Source organism: Leptonychotes weddellii, chromosome 9 (assembly GCF_054177405.1).
Source record: "Leptonychotes weddellii isolate Sample4059 chromosome 9, ASM5417740v2, whole genome shotgun sequence".
In the NCBI taxonomy this organism is placed as follows: Eukaryota; Metazoa; Chordata; class Mammalia; order Carnivora; family Phocidae; genus Leptonychotes; species Leptonychotes weddellii.
Genome location: NC_138377.1, coordinates 108,514,151 through 108,530,761, shown reverse-complemented (window position 1 = coordinate 108,530,761; position 16,611 = coordinate 108,514,151). Strand labels below are relative to the sequence as shown.

Sequence of the window (16,611 nt, the reverse complement as noted above, 5' to 3'; positions counted from 1 at the left end):
CCGGGGCAAAGTCGGGTCGACTCGGGCGCCGGGGCCCATCCCCGGAAGGGGCCCGGCGCCCCGCCCCGAGAGACGGTGCGTGCGGAGCCGGCGGCCGGCCTCTCCCGGCCTCTAGGCCGCGCTGGTGCCGGAAGGCAGGGCTCGCCCCGCTCGCCTGCTGCCGGGACCTCAGCGAGGGCGCCGGGGGGAGCGGGGCTCGGCAGCCATCTTGAGAGCGCAGCCTAGCGACGGCGCTCCTACGGCGGCCCGCAGGACTCACGGCGGCTCGCGGGGACCTACGGCGGCCCGCGGGGGTCATGGCTGAGGCTGGAGGGGGACGGCGATCTTGGCTCTGATCCCTCTCTTTTTCGGCTGCTCCGTGCTCTCTTTTCCTGGGACAGCTCTCTGCACTGCTGCTCCTTTGTCACCCAGCTCGCGCGATCATTGTGGTTTTAAGTCGTCCGGAGGAGCCCGGGACATTGGGGAAGGGGCCTCTGGTGCCCCGGACTCAGTCACACTGTGCATCCAGCGTGTGAGGGACCCGCGCTGGGAAAGTGGACCGGTGCTGCCAGCAATGACCAGGATCAAACGTCCAGCGCGGTCTGTACCGCATGTGATAAAGCTCAGAGGCCCCACAATTGGGGAAGATTTTCTTCCATCATCCCGTCTGCTGTCTTTGCGCAAAGCTTGGAGGCTGGGATGTCCTACCAGCTGAGCCGACTGCTGATTTCCATGGGATGCGCGGGCCTGGGGACTATCGGCAGATGACATTGGCAGGCAATCCAAACTCCTCAACTTAGTTTATTAACTTCTACCCTCCTTATTAAAATTTAATGTAGAAAAAGACATTAAGCAAGTTACCTCCCTTTCTTTTCTTGCCCATCCTCACAGGTGAAGATACTAGTGAGCAGGAACATGATCAAAAGCCCAGTGAGAGTGAGGCACTAACAGTGTGGGGGCCTTCAATAGGCTATGGGGCAAATAATCCACCCCTTAATTGTATAGAGCAGATGAACTTCAGCAGATCGAGCACAGGGCATTTCTTAACTCTAAACTGGAGCAGCCTTTGGTGGAAGGGGGCCAGTGATGTATCATTTTGGTGAGTCTATTAGTTGAGACTTGATTCTTCTTCTGCTTTGAAGAATAAAACCCTAATCCAACATTTTATAACTAATGTCACAAGGAAGCTGCAGTGTGATCATATGAATCACAATCATACTGACAAGTGTTGCTAATTGAAACATTAAAAAATTTTAAGATTCAAAAGTTTGCTTTTTATCTGAAAATAATTTATCCTGGATTCAGAACCCTACAGATCTTTGTTGTTAATTTGGGTAACACATGATTTCATTTGCTCAGGAACCACAATTGTACTTTAAAATGTTAAGGTCATGTGGTCATAGGTGTTAAAAACACTTGTGAACATATATTTTTTAAATTTTTATGAATAGTCTGTGACTTTTCTTCCTTAAGTGGATTAAAAAAAAAAGTCATGCAAAAAAGATCAGATTTGTGGTTAACAGAGGTGGAAATTGGAGGAAGGTGGTCAAAAGGTACAAACTTCTGGTTACAAGATACATAAATGTTAGGGATGTAATGTATAGCATGGTGTAATGTATAGTTAATACAGCTGTATGGTAGAGAGGAAAGCTGTTAAGAGAGTAAATCCTGTGAGTTTCCATCACCAGAAAAGAAGTTTTTTCTTTGTTTGCTTTCTCTTTATTGTGTCTGTGTAAGTTGATCAATGCTAGACCTATTGCAGTAATCATTTCACAGTATATGTAATTCAAACCATTATGCTGTCCACCTTAAACTTATACAGAGGTATATGTCAATTATATCTCAAAACCGGGGGAAAATGGACTTTTTTTTCCCCACAAATACTCTTCAAGCAATATATGGGCTTTTCTTTAAGTGACTTTGTGGTTTAAGTTTTGTCATATTGATTTTCTTAGGATCTACAACTCTAAGATGTGACCCTACAATTGAAAAGTAGAAAAACTTTGATTTCCAGATTTCTTATTAACCTAATGCTAAATTTTATGACCTTTTTAGATACCTAATTGTATTAGTCGGCTTGGGCTGCCATAACAAAATATTACAGACTCTATGCTTAAACAACAGAAATTTATTTCTCAGAGTTCTAGAGGGTGGCAAGTCCAAGATCAAGGTACAGACAAGATAGGTTTCTCCTAAGAGCTCTTTGACTTGCTTGCCAATGGTGGCTGTGTTTTCGTAGGCCTGAGGGTGGGAGAAGGAGAGAGAGAGAGGGGGAGACAGAGAGAGAGACAGTGAGCACATGTGCTCTGGTATCTCTTCTTTTAAGGGCACTGATCCTGTTGGATCAGGATCCCACCCTTAACGATCTATCTCCCTTAAACTTAATTACCTCCTAAAGGATCTCCAAATGTAGTCACATTAGGGGTCGGGGCTTCAACATATAAATTTTGGGCCTATAGCACCAGTCTTATGGCCTCTATTCAGCTCTGACCTCCTTGATACTTCGACTACCCCTTCTTTTGGCTTCAATGCCACTATTCTGTTCTCTTAGTTTTCTCACTTTGTTCCATTATTGGTTCTATCATGGCAGATAGTGGTATTCCCTACAGATCACTTCCTTTCCCCTATGAAGAAAAAAAAAAGTGCAAACATTTCTTGAATACCTGTTAGGTGCTAGGTATTTTATATATTCATTCAGTTACCAAATTTGTATCAAGTGCTACCTTTGTGCTAAAAAAAAACTGTTCAAGTTGCCAAGAAGACAAAGTTCCTACTTTCATGGCATTATGGGTAGAACGATACATAAAAAATGAATATATAACAGGTCAGATGGTAGAAAGAGCCATGAAGAAAAATAAAACATGGGAAGAGGATGAGAGTTCCATTTTGTGATGGGAGGGGAGGTCATTGAAGGCCTTTCTGATAAGATGACATTTGAGCAGAGACCAAAGTAGTGAGGGAGCAAGCCAGGTGGAAATCAGAAGGAAAAGCTTGGGAACAGAGGGGATGGAAGTGCAAATGCCCTGGGGTGAAAGCCTGCCTGGTGTGTTTGAGGCCAATGCAGCTGGCTGACACAGCCTGAGCCACTGGCAGAGAAAGTCGGAGAGAAAGAACAGGCCAGATCTCAGAGGGCCTGAGAGTTGAGAAAATCTTTTGCAATATTTTGAGCGGAGAGTGACATGATCTGGCTGATATTTTAAAATCACTCCTACTGCTGTAGAGGTACCACACGGTAGAAGCCGAAAGACTAGTTGGGAGCTACTAGAATAGTCCAGATAAAAGAAGCTAATGGTGGAAGCAGTGGGAAAGGTAAGACGTGATTACACATACTGTCTACAAAACTATGCCATTGCCTGGGTATGTGGACCTTTAAGATGACTATTAGGTAATTTGTTTAAAACCAAAAAACAAAACAAAACAAAAAACAAACAACAACAACAAAAAATCTGTTTCTTGAGAGGAGATTCTGGGAAAATGACAGCAGCAGCATTATTTTTTTGCTCCACATAAAAACAGGCAAAGCAGTTCTAAAGCAAAACCAAAACCCATGGATGACGTCAACAACAAGCCTAAGTGAAATGGTATCCCCATGATCTCCAGGACAGGCAAGTGAGGACAAAGCAATAGCCCTCACAAGATCTTTATGGTATCAGCAAAGGGAATCAGTGAGGCATCTGGAAAATTCCAAAATAGCCAGAAGGTATTCACTGGAAGGCCCGGCCAGTCAAGTTGAGAAGAGCCGCTGAAATAGGAAAGGGTGTTTGTTATCTCTAAGGTCATCAGAGTGCGAGGGACTCATGGTAAGGTCTGAGGAGATTGGAGCAATAGAGCTGTAGGAACTCTTGAAATTGACCTACCAAGGCTTCCTTAGGAAAGGGGCCCACACTGAGGACAGACTTATGGGCAGGGAAACAAAATTGAACCAGATAGAGACAAAGGAAAGAGGAGGTCCAGAAAAAAAAAAAATAGGACCAGAAAGTCTCTGAAAGTAAGCTTTTAAAAATGTTAATACTGCACTGTAAAAACAGAAAAAGGTTCTCTGTGAAGTCAGAAAAGCTATCCTGAAAACGGCCTCCTTCAAAAAGTTCAAGAAAACCCACTTCACATACACACAAGCAACAAGAAAGTATGGAAGTCAAATCCCATAGGAGACTACTGTAGTGAAAAAGAGAATAAGAACCGAATAGCACTTCTATAGACAATAAAAGCACGGCAGAAAGACATGCCCACAGGGTAGATCAAAACTAACACACGCTACTTAAAAGACACTAAGAAAATGATATGAGACATGAACAAACTATATAAATCAGCGTTAGAAACAATCAAAATGAAATGAACAAACTCAGAATAGAAATCGAAATAAGAAAAAAATTACTTTGGAAATGAAGACTAAATTAAAAGAAACCCAAGGTTAGTAAACGCATTTGATTATGCTTTAAGATGAAGAGGAGGAAGATTTCAAAAATCAATGAGAGGTTTAAAAAAAATCAGAGAGAAAATGGCAAATATTGAAGCTAGGCAAAGGAGTCCCATGGGGGGAAAAAGGAGGCAGGGATAAGAAAACAAATACTACAAACTAGACTTCAAGAAAGCCCTTTTTTGAAATAAAAAAATATATATGTTTGCATCTAGGCATTGAGAGAACACATTGCACCTGAGAAAATTGACCTAGAATTATCAACACTAAGACACATTCTTGTAAAAATACTGGACTTTAAAGAAAAAATAATGCAAATTTCTTTGGGTATCTAGACAAAAAGAGCAAGTGACTTAGATGAAAGAGAATTAGATTATCCTCAGACTTTTTGGCAGCAATACTTTATACCAGAAGAAAATGGAGCAACATATTTAATATACTCAAGGGAAAAAAATGTGAGAATATGATAATTGCAAGGAATTGAAACATATCCATATGTTAAAAATCCATGAGGTAATGATGGTATAAATATGTATATATACATATATTTCAATCTATTGGTCACCATTAGAGGATGATAGGGAACCAATTCAATATCCTAAAAACTGGCAAATAAATGGGAAAAGTCAATCATTGTCCTTGCTTATGGTATGAACTATACTACTATGAAACCAAATAGCAGGTGAAAGGAATCATTTCTTTATAAAGTATTCTAACTAATAAAGGAAAAAGAAATCATAGGGTAGATTATTATGATTTTTAGCTTCCTATGAATTAAGAAACCTTAGTTCATACTATCAAGCAGTATCAGCAGCTACAGACATCCCAAAAATAGAAGCAAATAGACATATGTGCCTCATGAGAAAGGAAGCAACACCACCCAAATAGCCTTGCTAAAAAAATTGAATCCAAGCCTGAGCCTCTAAATTTTGCCAACTTGCAGAAACAGTGAAACATGTCAAACTGCATGAATATTCAACTAGTAAAAATCAGATTGTGGGAAACTGTGCAAGACAAATGGCCCATGTTCTTCAACAGATATAAGGAAGAGAAAGGAACGAGAGTCAGTAAGTAAAAAAAAAAAGAGAGAGCAAAGCTCAAATATAGTGCTAAAGGACATTCAGGTGATGAAGCTATAATGAAATGCAAGTGTGGTGATTTTAAAACGTGTCTGCAGAATTTCATTTTATTTTATTTTAAAGATTTATTTATTTGTGAAAGAAAGGGTGGTGGGAGGGGGAGGGGCAGAGAGAATCTCAAGCAGACTTCATGTTGAGCACAGAGCCAGACATAGGGTTCAATCTTGTGACCCTGAGATGATGACCTGAACCAAAACCAAGAGTCAGATGCTTAACTGACTACACCACCCAGACGCTCCATGTCTGCAAAATTCTAAACACTCCTCCCTCTCCTTGAATCTGGACTAGCCTTTGTGACTCACCTGTAACCAAGAGAATGCAATGGAAGTGACTCTGCATGACTTCTGAGACTAAGTTATAAAAAGCAATGACATTTCCTCCTCGCTCACTGGGACACTCACTTTTGGAGCCCTGAACTACTTACTGTGTAAGAAATCTGATTTCTAGGAGGCTGCCGTGCTGGGAGAAAGCCCAGGCCACATGCAGAGACCATGCATGGGTCCTCTGGTGGATAGTCCTAGCTGAGGTTCAGATCACAGCTGACAGACAGGATCCTCTCCCAGACATGTGAGGGAAGATGCTTCTAGATGACGTCAGCCTCCGGCTGTTGAATCATCTCCAGACACTGAGTCTTCTCAGCTCAAACACCATGAAATAAAGACAGCGGTGTACTCTAGCCAGTTCGTACTGGCTTGCAGGAGCCAATTGACAACATCTTTTCCCAACTCCGCATTCACTGATGTCACATGTACCTTGCAGTTGGTCGTGGGAGGAGTATTTACCCCATGGAAATCAGCAAATACCACAAATCAGGGGCATTCCTCTGTGCCTTGTCTGAATTCCTGACCCACAACATCCATGAGCATAATAACGTAGGTGTTTCAAGCCATCTAGGTTCAGAGTCATTTTTTTACAACAAGGAAATGATTACTGTAAATAGATAGTAGTCACTTTTGTGGGGAGGAAGGTGATTGAGATTGAAACTTCTGGGGTACCTGGAAATTCTATTAATATGGGTGGTGGCTATAAAGATGTTCATCTTAAAATAATTAAGTCATATTTGTTTTGTGTGATTTTCTGTGTCCTTTATAATAAACATTTCTCTACAACAGTCTTTTTTATGTTGGAGATAGTAGGGTGATTACTTCATTTGTCTTTATTTCCAATATATATCCAGCAAAATGCATTTTTAAAAAGATTTTATTTTTTAAAAATTTATTTGAGAGAGAGAGAAAAAGTGAGAGAGTATAAGTGGGGAGGGGGGCAGAGGGAGAAACAGACTCCCCACTGAGCAGGGAGCCTGACGCAAAGCTCGATGCCAGGACCCCGGGATCATGACCTGAGCCAAAGGCAGACGCTTAACTGACTGAGCCACCCCAGTGTCCCTAAAATACATTTTTTTAACTTTTTTTTTTTTTTAATGTAAGCTCTATACCCAACGTGGAGCTTGAACTCATGAACTTGTGATCAAGAGTTGCATGCTCTATCGACTGAGCCAGCCAGGTGCCCCCAAAATGCATTTTTTGATATGAAATAACTCTAGGACAATGCTAAGAGTTAAATTTTAAAATTTTGAAACCTAAATTGTGTAAGCCTATAGGAGCCTCAAGGTGATGCAATATATATTCAGAAAATAAACAATCGTATAGTCTCAAAGGAGAAAGCCACTTATGAGTTCAGTTCTTAATTCCTCTTGATCAAAGTAAAAAACGAGCTTACTTTCAGCTTATACAACTATCATAACATTTATGAGTGTGCCAGAATTTATGGGATATAAGAATAAAGCCTTCTTAGTATGTTTCTTACTGTGTTTTACATAGAACAGGGAATATGCTTATAATTTATTTACTAAGACAATTTTAAAAAATTTTATTTATTTGAGAAAGAGAGAGAGAGAACAAGAGAGAAAGCCTGAGCAGGGAGAGGGAGGGAAAGAAGCAGACTACCTGTTGAGCAAGGAGCCCAATGCAGGGCTCAAACCCAGGACCCCGGGATCATGACCTGAGCCGAAGACAGGTGTTTAACTGACGGAGCTATCCCAGGCGCCCCTACTAAGACAACTTTATATTAAATGCTTTGAACATACACAGTGTTCCTGTTTTAATTGTATTAGATATCACTAGATTTGATCAGATTGGATATTTGTTCCTAACATGTGGGGTCCCATATTTAGCAAACTTAGAATGACAGTGATAATAATATCATAAACCCTACATAATAGGCCCTCAATATTTGAGCTGTATTGAGATGGTAGAGTGCGTAGTCATAGAGTATGATTTCAGGTGTGCAGGAAAGGTCCTTGCCACAGGTTCTGAAATTCCACCATTAGAATGTATTTCCTTGGGTCTAAATATCACATCCCTTTCAGCCAACACCTCTACAGGAGGCAGATGTCACAAATCTCATGAGACTTACGGGAATGTACTTGGCCCCATGGCAGGGTAGCAGAGACCTCAGAAAGGGAGGGGGGAAGCTGTGGAATGGCGAGGTGGGAGTTCCAAAGATAAGCTTTGTCTTCTTCACACCCACTCTGTTAAGCAGTCATAGGTTTTCCAGCTTATTCTGAGAAACCTTTTTTCCTAGAATGTGGCAAAGTGCTGAAAGATTTCTTGGCACCAAAAGGAAAGATTTAGGAATGAGGTAAAATGTAATGGGTTAAGCATTGGCTAAAATAACACATGTGGCGGGATTGAGTAAACAGTCTCAATGTAGTAGTAGCTTTATTTATTAAATAAATATTATCATTTCTTACATTTCAAAGCCCCATCATCCACGCAGAGTTATCCAGTGCTCTTTGATAAATTCAGCCCAGTTCAGGGATTCGGACCTGATTATTAAAAACTTCAGTCTGGGGTGCCTGGGTGGCTCAGATGGTTGAGCGTCTGCCTTTGGCTCAGGTCATGATCCCAGGGTCCTGGGATTGAGCCCCTCGTAGGGCTCCCTGCTCAGCGGGGAGTCTGCTTCTCCCTCACCCTCTGCCTCTCCCCCTGCTCATGCGCTTTCTCTATCTCTGTGTCTCAAATGAATAAATAAAATCTTAAAACAAACAAACAAAACTTCAGTCTCATTTAGTTGTTAACTATCTCTGATCACTATCTTTATAACTAACATAACTATATAACTGGCATAACTACAGTGAATCTCTCTCTCTCTCTCTTCCCTTGCCAGTTTATGACAATGTGACAGTCTGGGTCTCACATGAGAATGGGTGTAGTGGTTATTTTGTGGTTATCCCCATTTCTGTCTGACCTGCGTCCCCCCATGAGGCACTTCAGTAAAGTAGCAGTCGGCATGTAACTCCAGGCATGAGGCTGGCCTTCTCTGTGTGCTCCAGAGACCCTTGAGTCCTCCCAAGAGATGCTGTTGCGAGATGGTAAGGGCCCACGATCCAACTCTTAACCTCTATGAGTGTTGGTGGCCTCTGCACTAGCCAGAGAAGGTCCCTTTCTGCCCCTCTCTGCCCCTGTTTGTATAGTCAAGAGTAGGGGTTACATTAAGGGTCTAGAGAGTGGCCCCTGACCTGAGCTTGGGTGGCTCAGCCATCTGATGGGTGTTTGAACTTACAAGTTGAAGCATAACACCTTGTATTCTCAGCCATGAATGATCTCCTCTATTCTCAACAATTCCACCTTGATGATGTATCTTTCAGGTTTTAGCCACAGCTTTGCACAAACCATTGAATAGGCAGAGGTACAATTTATTTGTGTTTGCAATCAAGGACTCAATGACAACAGGAAAATGCACATTGGATACTTTATTTTTACACATTAACAAAACTCCTGGTCCCCCTTAACTATGTGTTATCTTTGATATAATCGTGTATTTTTGTTTCCACTGTGTAATTATAAAACATAAAACATTGAAACAGAAAACAAAAACCCATAAAAAATATGATGCTGATGGTTCCTTTCCACTCCTTACTTCTTGCACCTCCCAATTTTGTTTTTCTTCTTCCCCTTCTTTTTTTCATGTTTGCTTTGTCTTTAATTTCTCTTTTTACATAGCTGTTTACTCCTTTAGTAACCTATTGGTGGCACCCAAAGGCATTTCTTAGGCTACTTGGCGGAAATAAAGAGAAATAAAGAGATTGTAGAATCGTTTACTGATTAAGTGATTTATTTCAACTGGAGTACTGTCACTTTCATCTGATCCTATTCCAACTAAACACAACCTAAGTTTCCTAACATATGCTAGCAAAATATTACTTTACATTTAGTGCATTCAATTTTAAATCTTAAGTCCAAATTGCCAAACATTTTTAATGAAAATGTTTCCAGAAATTGATGATATTTAGATGACCAAGATGGTATTCATCAGTGGTTTTGATTTAAAAGTCAAAGAAACAGAACATGTCAACTTTGAGTTTCTGTGGAAGTTTTCTCTTGCCTGGCCTTCTGTTCTTCTGTTGTAATCCCAGACACAACTGCTAAGTTACTTACGCTGCCAGCATGTCCAGGTCTGTCTGGTTTGTCCTGACTGGCTTTAGCTTTCCTAGGATGGCCGTGTAAACTTTTTGACCTTAAAGATGGGAATCCCAGAGTTTGGTCTGGTTTCACAGACAGTAAATTTTCCTTTTCAGCTCTGTCAGTGACAGCTAGAGATAAACGAGAGATCTGAGGGACTCTTTCAGACACACAGTTTTCATCTTCGGTGTCTGCGAATTGCTCTTTATGCTCGGCTTGCATTGCAGCTTCTGACACAATGTAAGGGATGTCGGTACTGCGAGAACGTGTGATCTTTTGAACTTGATACTTCCATTCTGTCGTCCACTGTTGAACTGTAGAGGGGCGTGCTGGGTCCATGATTGAACTGTACTCTGTGCTCCAGTTGTTAATCCCACTGACCAGCTTTCGACCCCGGGAATATACAAAGCTTCTGGACTTCATTGTTTTATAAGCACTGAACGTTTCATCAGGATGATAGCGTGTCAACTTTGCTTCTTCCAGGGGATAGGAAATTGTGCCTTCTATCTGTGTTGTTTCCACTGTGAGCTGCGGGTTTTGAAAATCCGATTTGTTCTGTCCATGCATAACATCTGTTTGATTTACACTTGGGGGAACAGATTCTTCCCATTTAGAGTCGGCCTGCCTTCTATCATCTTCGGCTGAAATCCCAATATCTGGACCTAATGTCAGCTCTGAAGAGTTCTTGACACTGTCTAATGCAAGTTGACTGCAGTCTGGTGTTGCTGGTGGGCTTGTGCTGGATAAAAGGTGAAGGCTGCCCTGACGCTCTGGTATCAGATGAATTTTTGACTCCTTCTCTTCCTTCATTCGGAAGGAACAGGCTTTTTTCCTGAATCCTGTCCCTGGTGGCATGGAGAGAGAAGCATCCTCATAGAGCAACTCCTCTCCATTAAAATGGTATCTATACATGCTGTAGCCATCAGAGCTATTGATACTGCTTTGTCTTAGAAGATAAGTTGCATCACATTCAGAAGAAGCTCGGGACCGTGTCTGTATCAGGTCAGACTTGTCAATTCCCGCGAGATTTTCAAGAGCATTCACCATTCTGTTAGACAATTCCTCCAGCTGGGAAAGTCGAATGTCAACCGTCTGCAGGGAAGTTTTCATAAAATTTTCTCTTTCGTTGATTTCTTCCAATCTCATTGACATGTTTTCAACTCTGGTGAACACAGAGGGATAGATTTATTAAGCTGAGATTAACTGAATATTAAAAACAAAAGTATAATGTTATTATTGTTATGTGATTTTCAGGTCTTTTAAGAATCATGGAGCTCATTGGGCATGTTTTCAAACTTCATACTACTTCATACTTCAAACTACTAAAAATGACTGTGAGGAGTATCAGAAAGTAATAGAATTACAGTTAACGCATACAGTGCATATTATTTACCATTCATGGCTCCAAGTGTCTTATGTATTCATTAATAAGTACTTACTGAGGTACTATTCTAGGCTGGTTTAATCCTCATAACAGCCTTATAAGGTAAGCACTATTATCATCCCCATTTTAATGAGGAAATCAAGTCATCGTGTAAATAATTTGCCCAAAGTCACATGGCTGGTAAGCAGTGGGGCTGTACAATTTGAATGCACACAATCTATTCTAGCATTTGCTCCAGCTTTTGTCTCTTAGCTGGTACATCGCATTGCCTCTGAGAATAAAGGAAGATACTAGCACTTAGGTTTTTGAGGCTTGATTATAGCTGTCAGCAATTAATGGTTATAATGATAAAACTAATTAAAATCCTTATTTGAAGTTCAGGGGATTCAAACGACGAATTGTTAGTAATTAAGTACAGATTATCAGATGGTTTACTTAAGGGACAAAAGGTCATTTAATTATCTGAAGAATACCACTAACTTTAAATTGCTCATTATATTTAATAATTAGCATTCCCTTAATGGGTGTTTAAAAAAAGACCATGGTAGATTATAAATATCTGCTGTTAGATTTTTAACTGCTAGAAGATCAGGCAACAACTTATGAAACCATAATGTTGTCTGAACTAAAACCTGCTGGTATAGACTATGTTTTATATTTCAAGAATACGTACAACATGAATTTTTTCAACTGGTTTGTGAAATTTAACTCTAAGAGGCAGTGAGGTACGCCCAGGACCTAGCACTGCCTTCTAAAAGGTGAATTGAGGGCACCTGGGGTAGCTCAGTTGGTTGAGAGTCTGACTCTTGGTTCTGGCTCAGGTCATGATCTCAGGGTCATGAGCTCGAGCCCCTCCTCAGGCTCACACTCAGCAGGGAGTCTGCTTGGGATTCTCTCTCTCCCTCATTCCGCACTCACATGCGTGTGTGCTCTCTCTCTCAAAAAAAACAAAAAACAAAAAACTTAAAAAAATAAAAATAAAAGTTGAATTTGCCCCCCAGGACATGGTGGGGTTGGGCAGTGGGGATCACGGCTTCCAGCTGGAAGCCTCTGGGCCCTCTGAACCAGTGGTATGGGGGGCCATTCCGGCAAGTTCATCCCTGGGTGAAGACCAATACTTCGGTCTGATTCTGTCATGCTTTGTTTTGTCCCACCTTCCGATCTTTTCTAAGAAACATACTAGCAGTCTCCAGGGTCACCCAGTTTGCACTGAGTCTGTTTCTAGCAGGTCTTTGCTACCTTCTTACATATCCTTATAAATCCTTTCACTTGTTCTCCTTGCTTTCCTCTTACCTACTTCCTGAGCGCCCACTGCTCTTTTCTACACTAAGTTTCTGCTCTCTGACCACGTCTCCTGAGCTTTCCTCACCCCCCTGCTACCTCTGTGGTTACCCTTCCCTGCATTCTCCCAGCGCTGCTTTTGCCAAGCTGCGCTTCTGTTGGTCACATTGACAGCCACGCTCTGATGTGTGGGAGGGTCCCTGGCTTCTATTCTTAACTTTTTTTGTGGGGAAAAGACTATTTATATGTCCCCTAGGAAACCACATCATTTTAGCAGGAAGGGTCTGGCTTCCTGAAAATTTGCCACCAGGAGGACCAAGTTCACTGTGTATGAGAAGTCCTGACTTCCGTACCATAGATACTATATGTTCTAAGGGTTCTTTCTCCTCTTGCATTTCGGGGACCAACAGAACGTTAGCTATTAATTTACATTACTTCAAGTAAGACTTGATTTTCTCCGTTAAATGTCATGCCTCCTTGCTTACTTCAAATCTGTTACCCTCGATGATTCTTTTTGTGTTAAAATCCACACTATCCTCTGTCAAATCAGACTTGAGATCCTTTAATAAATACTACATTAAGAGATAATGCAAACTCTGAAAAATAAATACACTCTTAAAATATAGATAAATATCTCTCCTCCCAAATCTTTTATAATTCTCTGCCTATGTTTTTCCTGTATTACCTAATTCAGATAACAGCATGGCCAGCCACTCGTACATAAAAAGGAAATTTGCTATTTGTTACAGCATGGATGGACCTAGAGGGTGTTAAGCTCAATGAAATAAGCCAGACAGAGAAAAACAAATACCCTATGATTTCACTCATATGTGGAATCTAAAAAACAAAACCTGTGAACGAACAAACAGTAAAACAGAAACAGACCCCTAAATAAGACAACAAACTGGTGTTACCAGAGGGGAGAGGGAGGGAGGATGGGCAAAATGGGGGAAGGGGAGGGAGTGGGAGGTGCGGGCCTCTGGTTATAGAATAGGTCAAGGAGATGAAAGGTAGAGCATCGGGAATATAGTCAGTGGTATTATACTAGTGTTGTGAAATGACAGATGGTAGCTACATTTGTAATGAGCATAGCATAAGGTACAGACTTGTCAAAACACCATTGTACACCTGACACTAATGTAACATTCTGTGTCAACCACACTTCAGTAAAAAAAATAAAATAAAAAGGAAATCTCAAAGTCATCTGATCCTTAAGTCTCCCTTACTGCACTCTGTCTCCCCACTTCTCTAACCCCCCAGCCCCTGCATTGAATAAACTACCAAGCCCCGCGGTAGGACTCCTCTGTGGCAGTCTCTAAATCTCCTCCCATTCCTACTGCCACTTCCTTAATTGAAACTATGGAGGAAACGATGTTTCACGATGTGGCTTAGATTAAGAAAAATGATCAGATGCTTCTTTCTTTTTTTTTTTTTAAAGATTTTATTTATTTATTTGAGACAGAGAGAATGAGAGAGAGAGCACATGAGGGGGGGGGGGGTCAGAGGGAGAAGCAGACTCCCTGCAGAGCAGGGAGCCCGATGCGGGACTCGATCCCGGGACTCCAGGATCATGACCTGAGCCGAAGGCAGTCGCTTAACCAACTGAGCCACCCAGGCGCCCCAGATGCTTATTTCAAGCCTGTAAACAGCTGCAGCGTTGGAGACAACAAAGTTTAAATGTTATGCCAAATCAAGGGACACTGTATTGAGTTTTTATAGTATGTGTGAAAGGAGAAAGAAATACATGAGTTTAAGTTCACTTATATCTGAAATGATGAACAAAAAGGATGGATAATAAACCATCTCCTATGCTAGCCATATTTTGTGACTTCCTTCAATTCCTTAAGACATTTCACAAAGCTTGACATCCCTACAAAGAGTGATTTCCATTTCAGATGTGGAAAGACAGGCTAGCTAGGAAACCCTTTGACAAGAGTCCCAGATCTGTTGACATACTGAGTGGCAGGAAAACACACAAGAGAAGTCTGTCATTTCTGATAGAGCTCACAGCAAAACATGAACTCTCTTACTTTCTAAGTCTTAATCCTGCTTTCCTTTCAGCATGGAGTGAAGTATTTTTCAGCATAGCACAGAATACAAAGGTATTCTAAGGCTAAGTGATTTGCTCTTCAAGACATATTTCTCACATGCCATATTTCTAATTTCATATGTTCCTTTTTTAATTTTTCTTTTAGAAATTTTCATACAGTAACTTGTTTTATTTCTTTCGGTTTTCAGTTGTATGAATCACCCATTGTGTAACTTTTAAGATGTCAAGTGTATTGATACATTTATATATGGCAACATGATTACCACTGTAGTGTCAGCTAACACCTTCATAATGTCACATAATTATCCTTTATTTTTTGTGGTGGGGATAATTAAGATCTAGTCTTTTAGCAATGCTTAAGTTAATAATACAGTATTTTTTACTATAACCACTATGAGGTACATTAGATCTCCAGGGCTTACTTATCTACTGGTTGCAACATATCCTCAATTCCCATGGTAACACCTGGGTAGCTACCATTCTACTCTCTGTTTTTATGACTTTAGCCTTTTCTGATCCCACATATACATGAGATCATGCAGCATTTCTCTTTCTCTGGGCGACTTAGTTCACATAAGCATAATGTCCTCAAGATCCATCCGTGTTGTCACAAATGGCAGGGTTTCCTTCTTTCTCGTGGCTAAATAATATTCCATTGTATATATAAACCATGTCTTCTTTATCCATTCATCTGTTGTGGACACTTGGGTTGTTTCTATATCTTGGCTATTACAAATAATGCTGCAATAAACATAGGAGTACATATATCTCTTGGATGTCCTGTTTTCATTTCCTTTGGATATATACCCAGGAGTAGAATTACTGGATCATCTGGTAGTTCTATTTTTAAATTTTTGAGGAACCTCCATATAGTTTTTCATAGTGGCTGAACCAGTAAGCTTTCATTTCATATCTACAGAATACAGTAAGTGTATGTTTAACTTTATAAGAAACTGCCAAACCATTTTTCAGAGTGGCTGCACCATTTTATAGTCCCACCAGCAGTGTAGGAGAGTTCCACAAGCTCAGTGTCTTTGTTGGCACTGAGCTTGTGAACTTGGTATTATCAGTATGTTTTTATTTTAACTATTGTAATATGTGTGTAGAGTTATCACGGTTTTAATTTGTATTTCACTAATAGATAATAATGTTGAGCATCTTTGTATGTGCTTATTTGCCAAATTTAAGTCTTCTCTGGTGTGTCTATTTTCATCTTTTGCCCATTTTTAAAATTGGGTCATTTTCTCCCATATTATTTAGTTTTGAATTTTAGAAGAGTTATAGAATTTTAAGTTCCAGAAGTTTAAGACTTGTAGTATGTTGTTCAATAGCAGTGGTAGAGTGGACATCCTTGCCTTGCTCTCAATTTTAGGGGAGAAACCATTCAGTCTTTTACCATGTTAGCTGTGGCTTTTTTATAAATGCCATTTATCAGATTGAGGAAGTTCCTCTCTGTTCCTGGGTTGCTGAGAATTTTCTGTTTTTTGGTTTTTAATTTAATTTTATTCTTTCTTTTAAAAAAATCAGGAATGGATGTTGAATTTTGTGGAAATATTTTTTTTCTTCACCAGTTGATATTATCATGTTTTCTTTAAACTGTTAATGTAATGGATTACATGGATTTTCAAATGTTGAACATCCTTTCATTCTTAAGACAAACTCTACCTGGTTGTGGCTAGACTCAACTTGCTAATATTTGTTGTGAAGTTTTATATCTATGATCATAAGATCTATAGTTTTCTTTTTCAGTTCTGTCTTTGGTTTTTGTGTCAGGGTCATGCTGGCCTCAGAAATAATTTGGAAAATGACAATATCATTTACTATATAGATCTTACAGTGGTTGTTCTAGGGACTACAAGGTGGATAGTAACATTTCACAGTCTATTTAGCATCAATAT

General features: G+C 40.4%; 1 protein-coding gene across 1 annotated transcript in view; it reads right to left on the bottom strand.

Annotated features, from left to right (window-relative positions):
• Positions 1–9,424: 9,424 nt before the first annotated feature.
• TRPM1 (transient receptor potential cation channel subfamily M member 1) overlaps positions 9,425–16,611 on the bottom strand; it is a 53,407-nt gene continuing 46,220 nt past the window's right edge. The window contains exon 16 of the mRNA XM_081831885.1: positions 9,425–11,160. Within this exon, the coding sequence (XP_081688011.1) occupies positions 9,888–11,160 (1,273 nt within the window). The 3' untranslated portion in view covers positions 9,425–9,887. The remainder of the gene's footprint in view (positions 11,161–16,611) is intronic.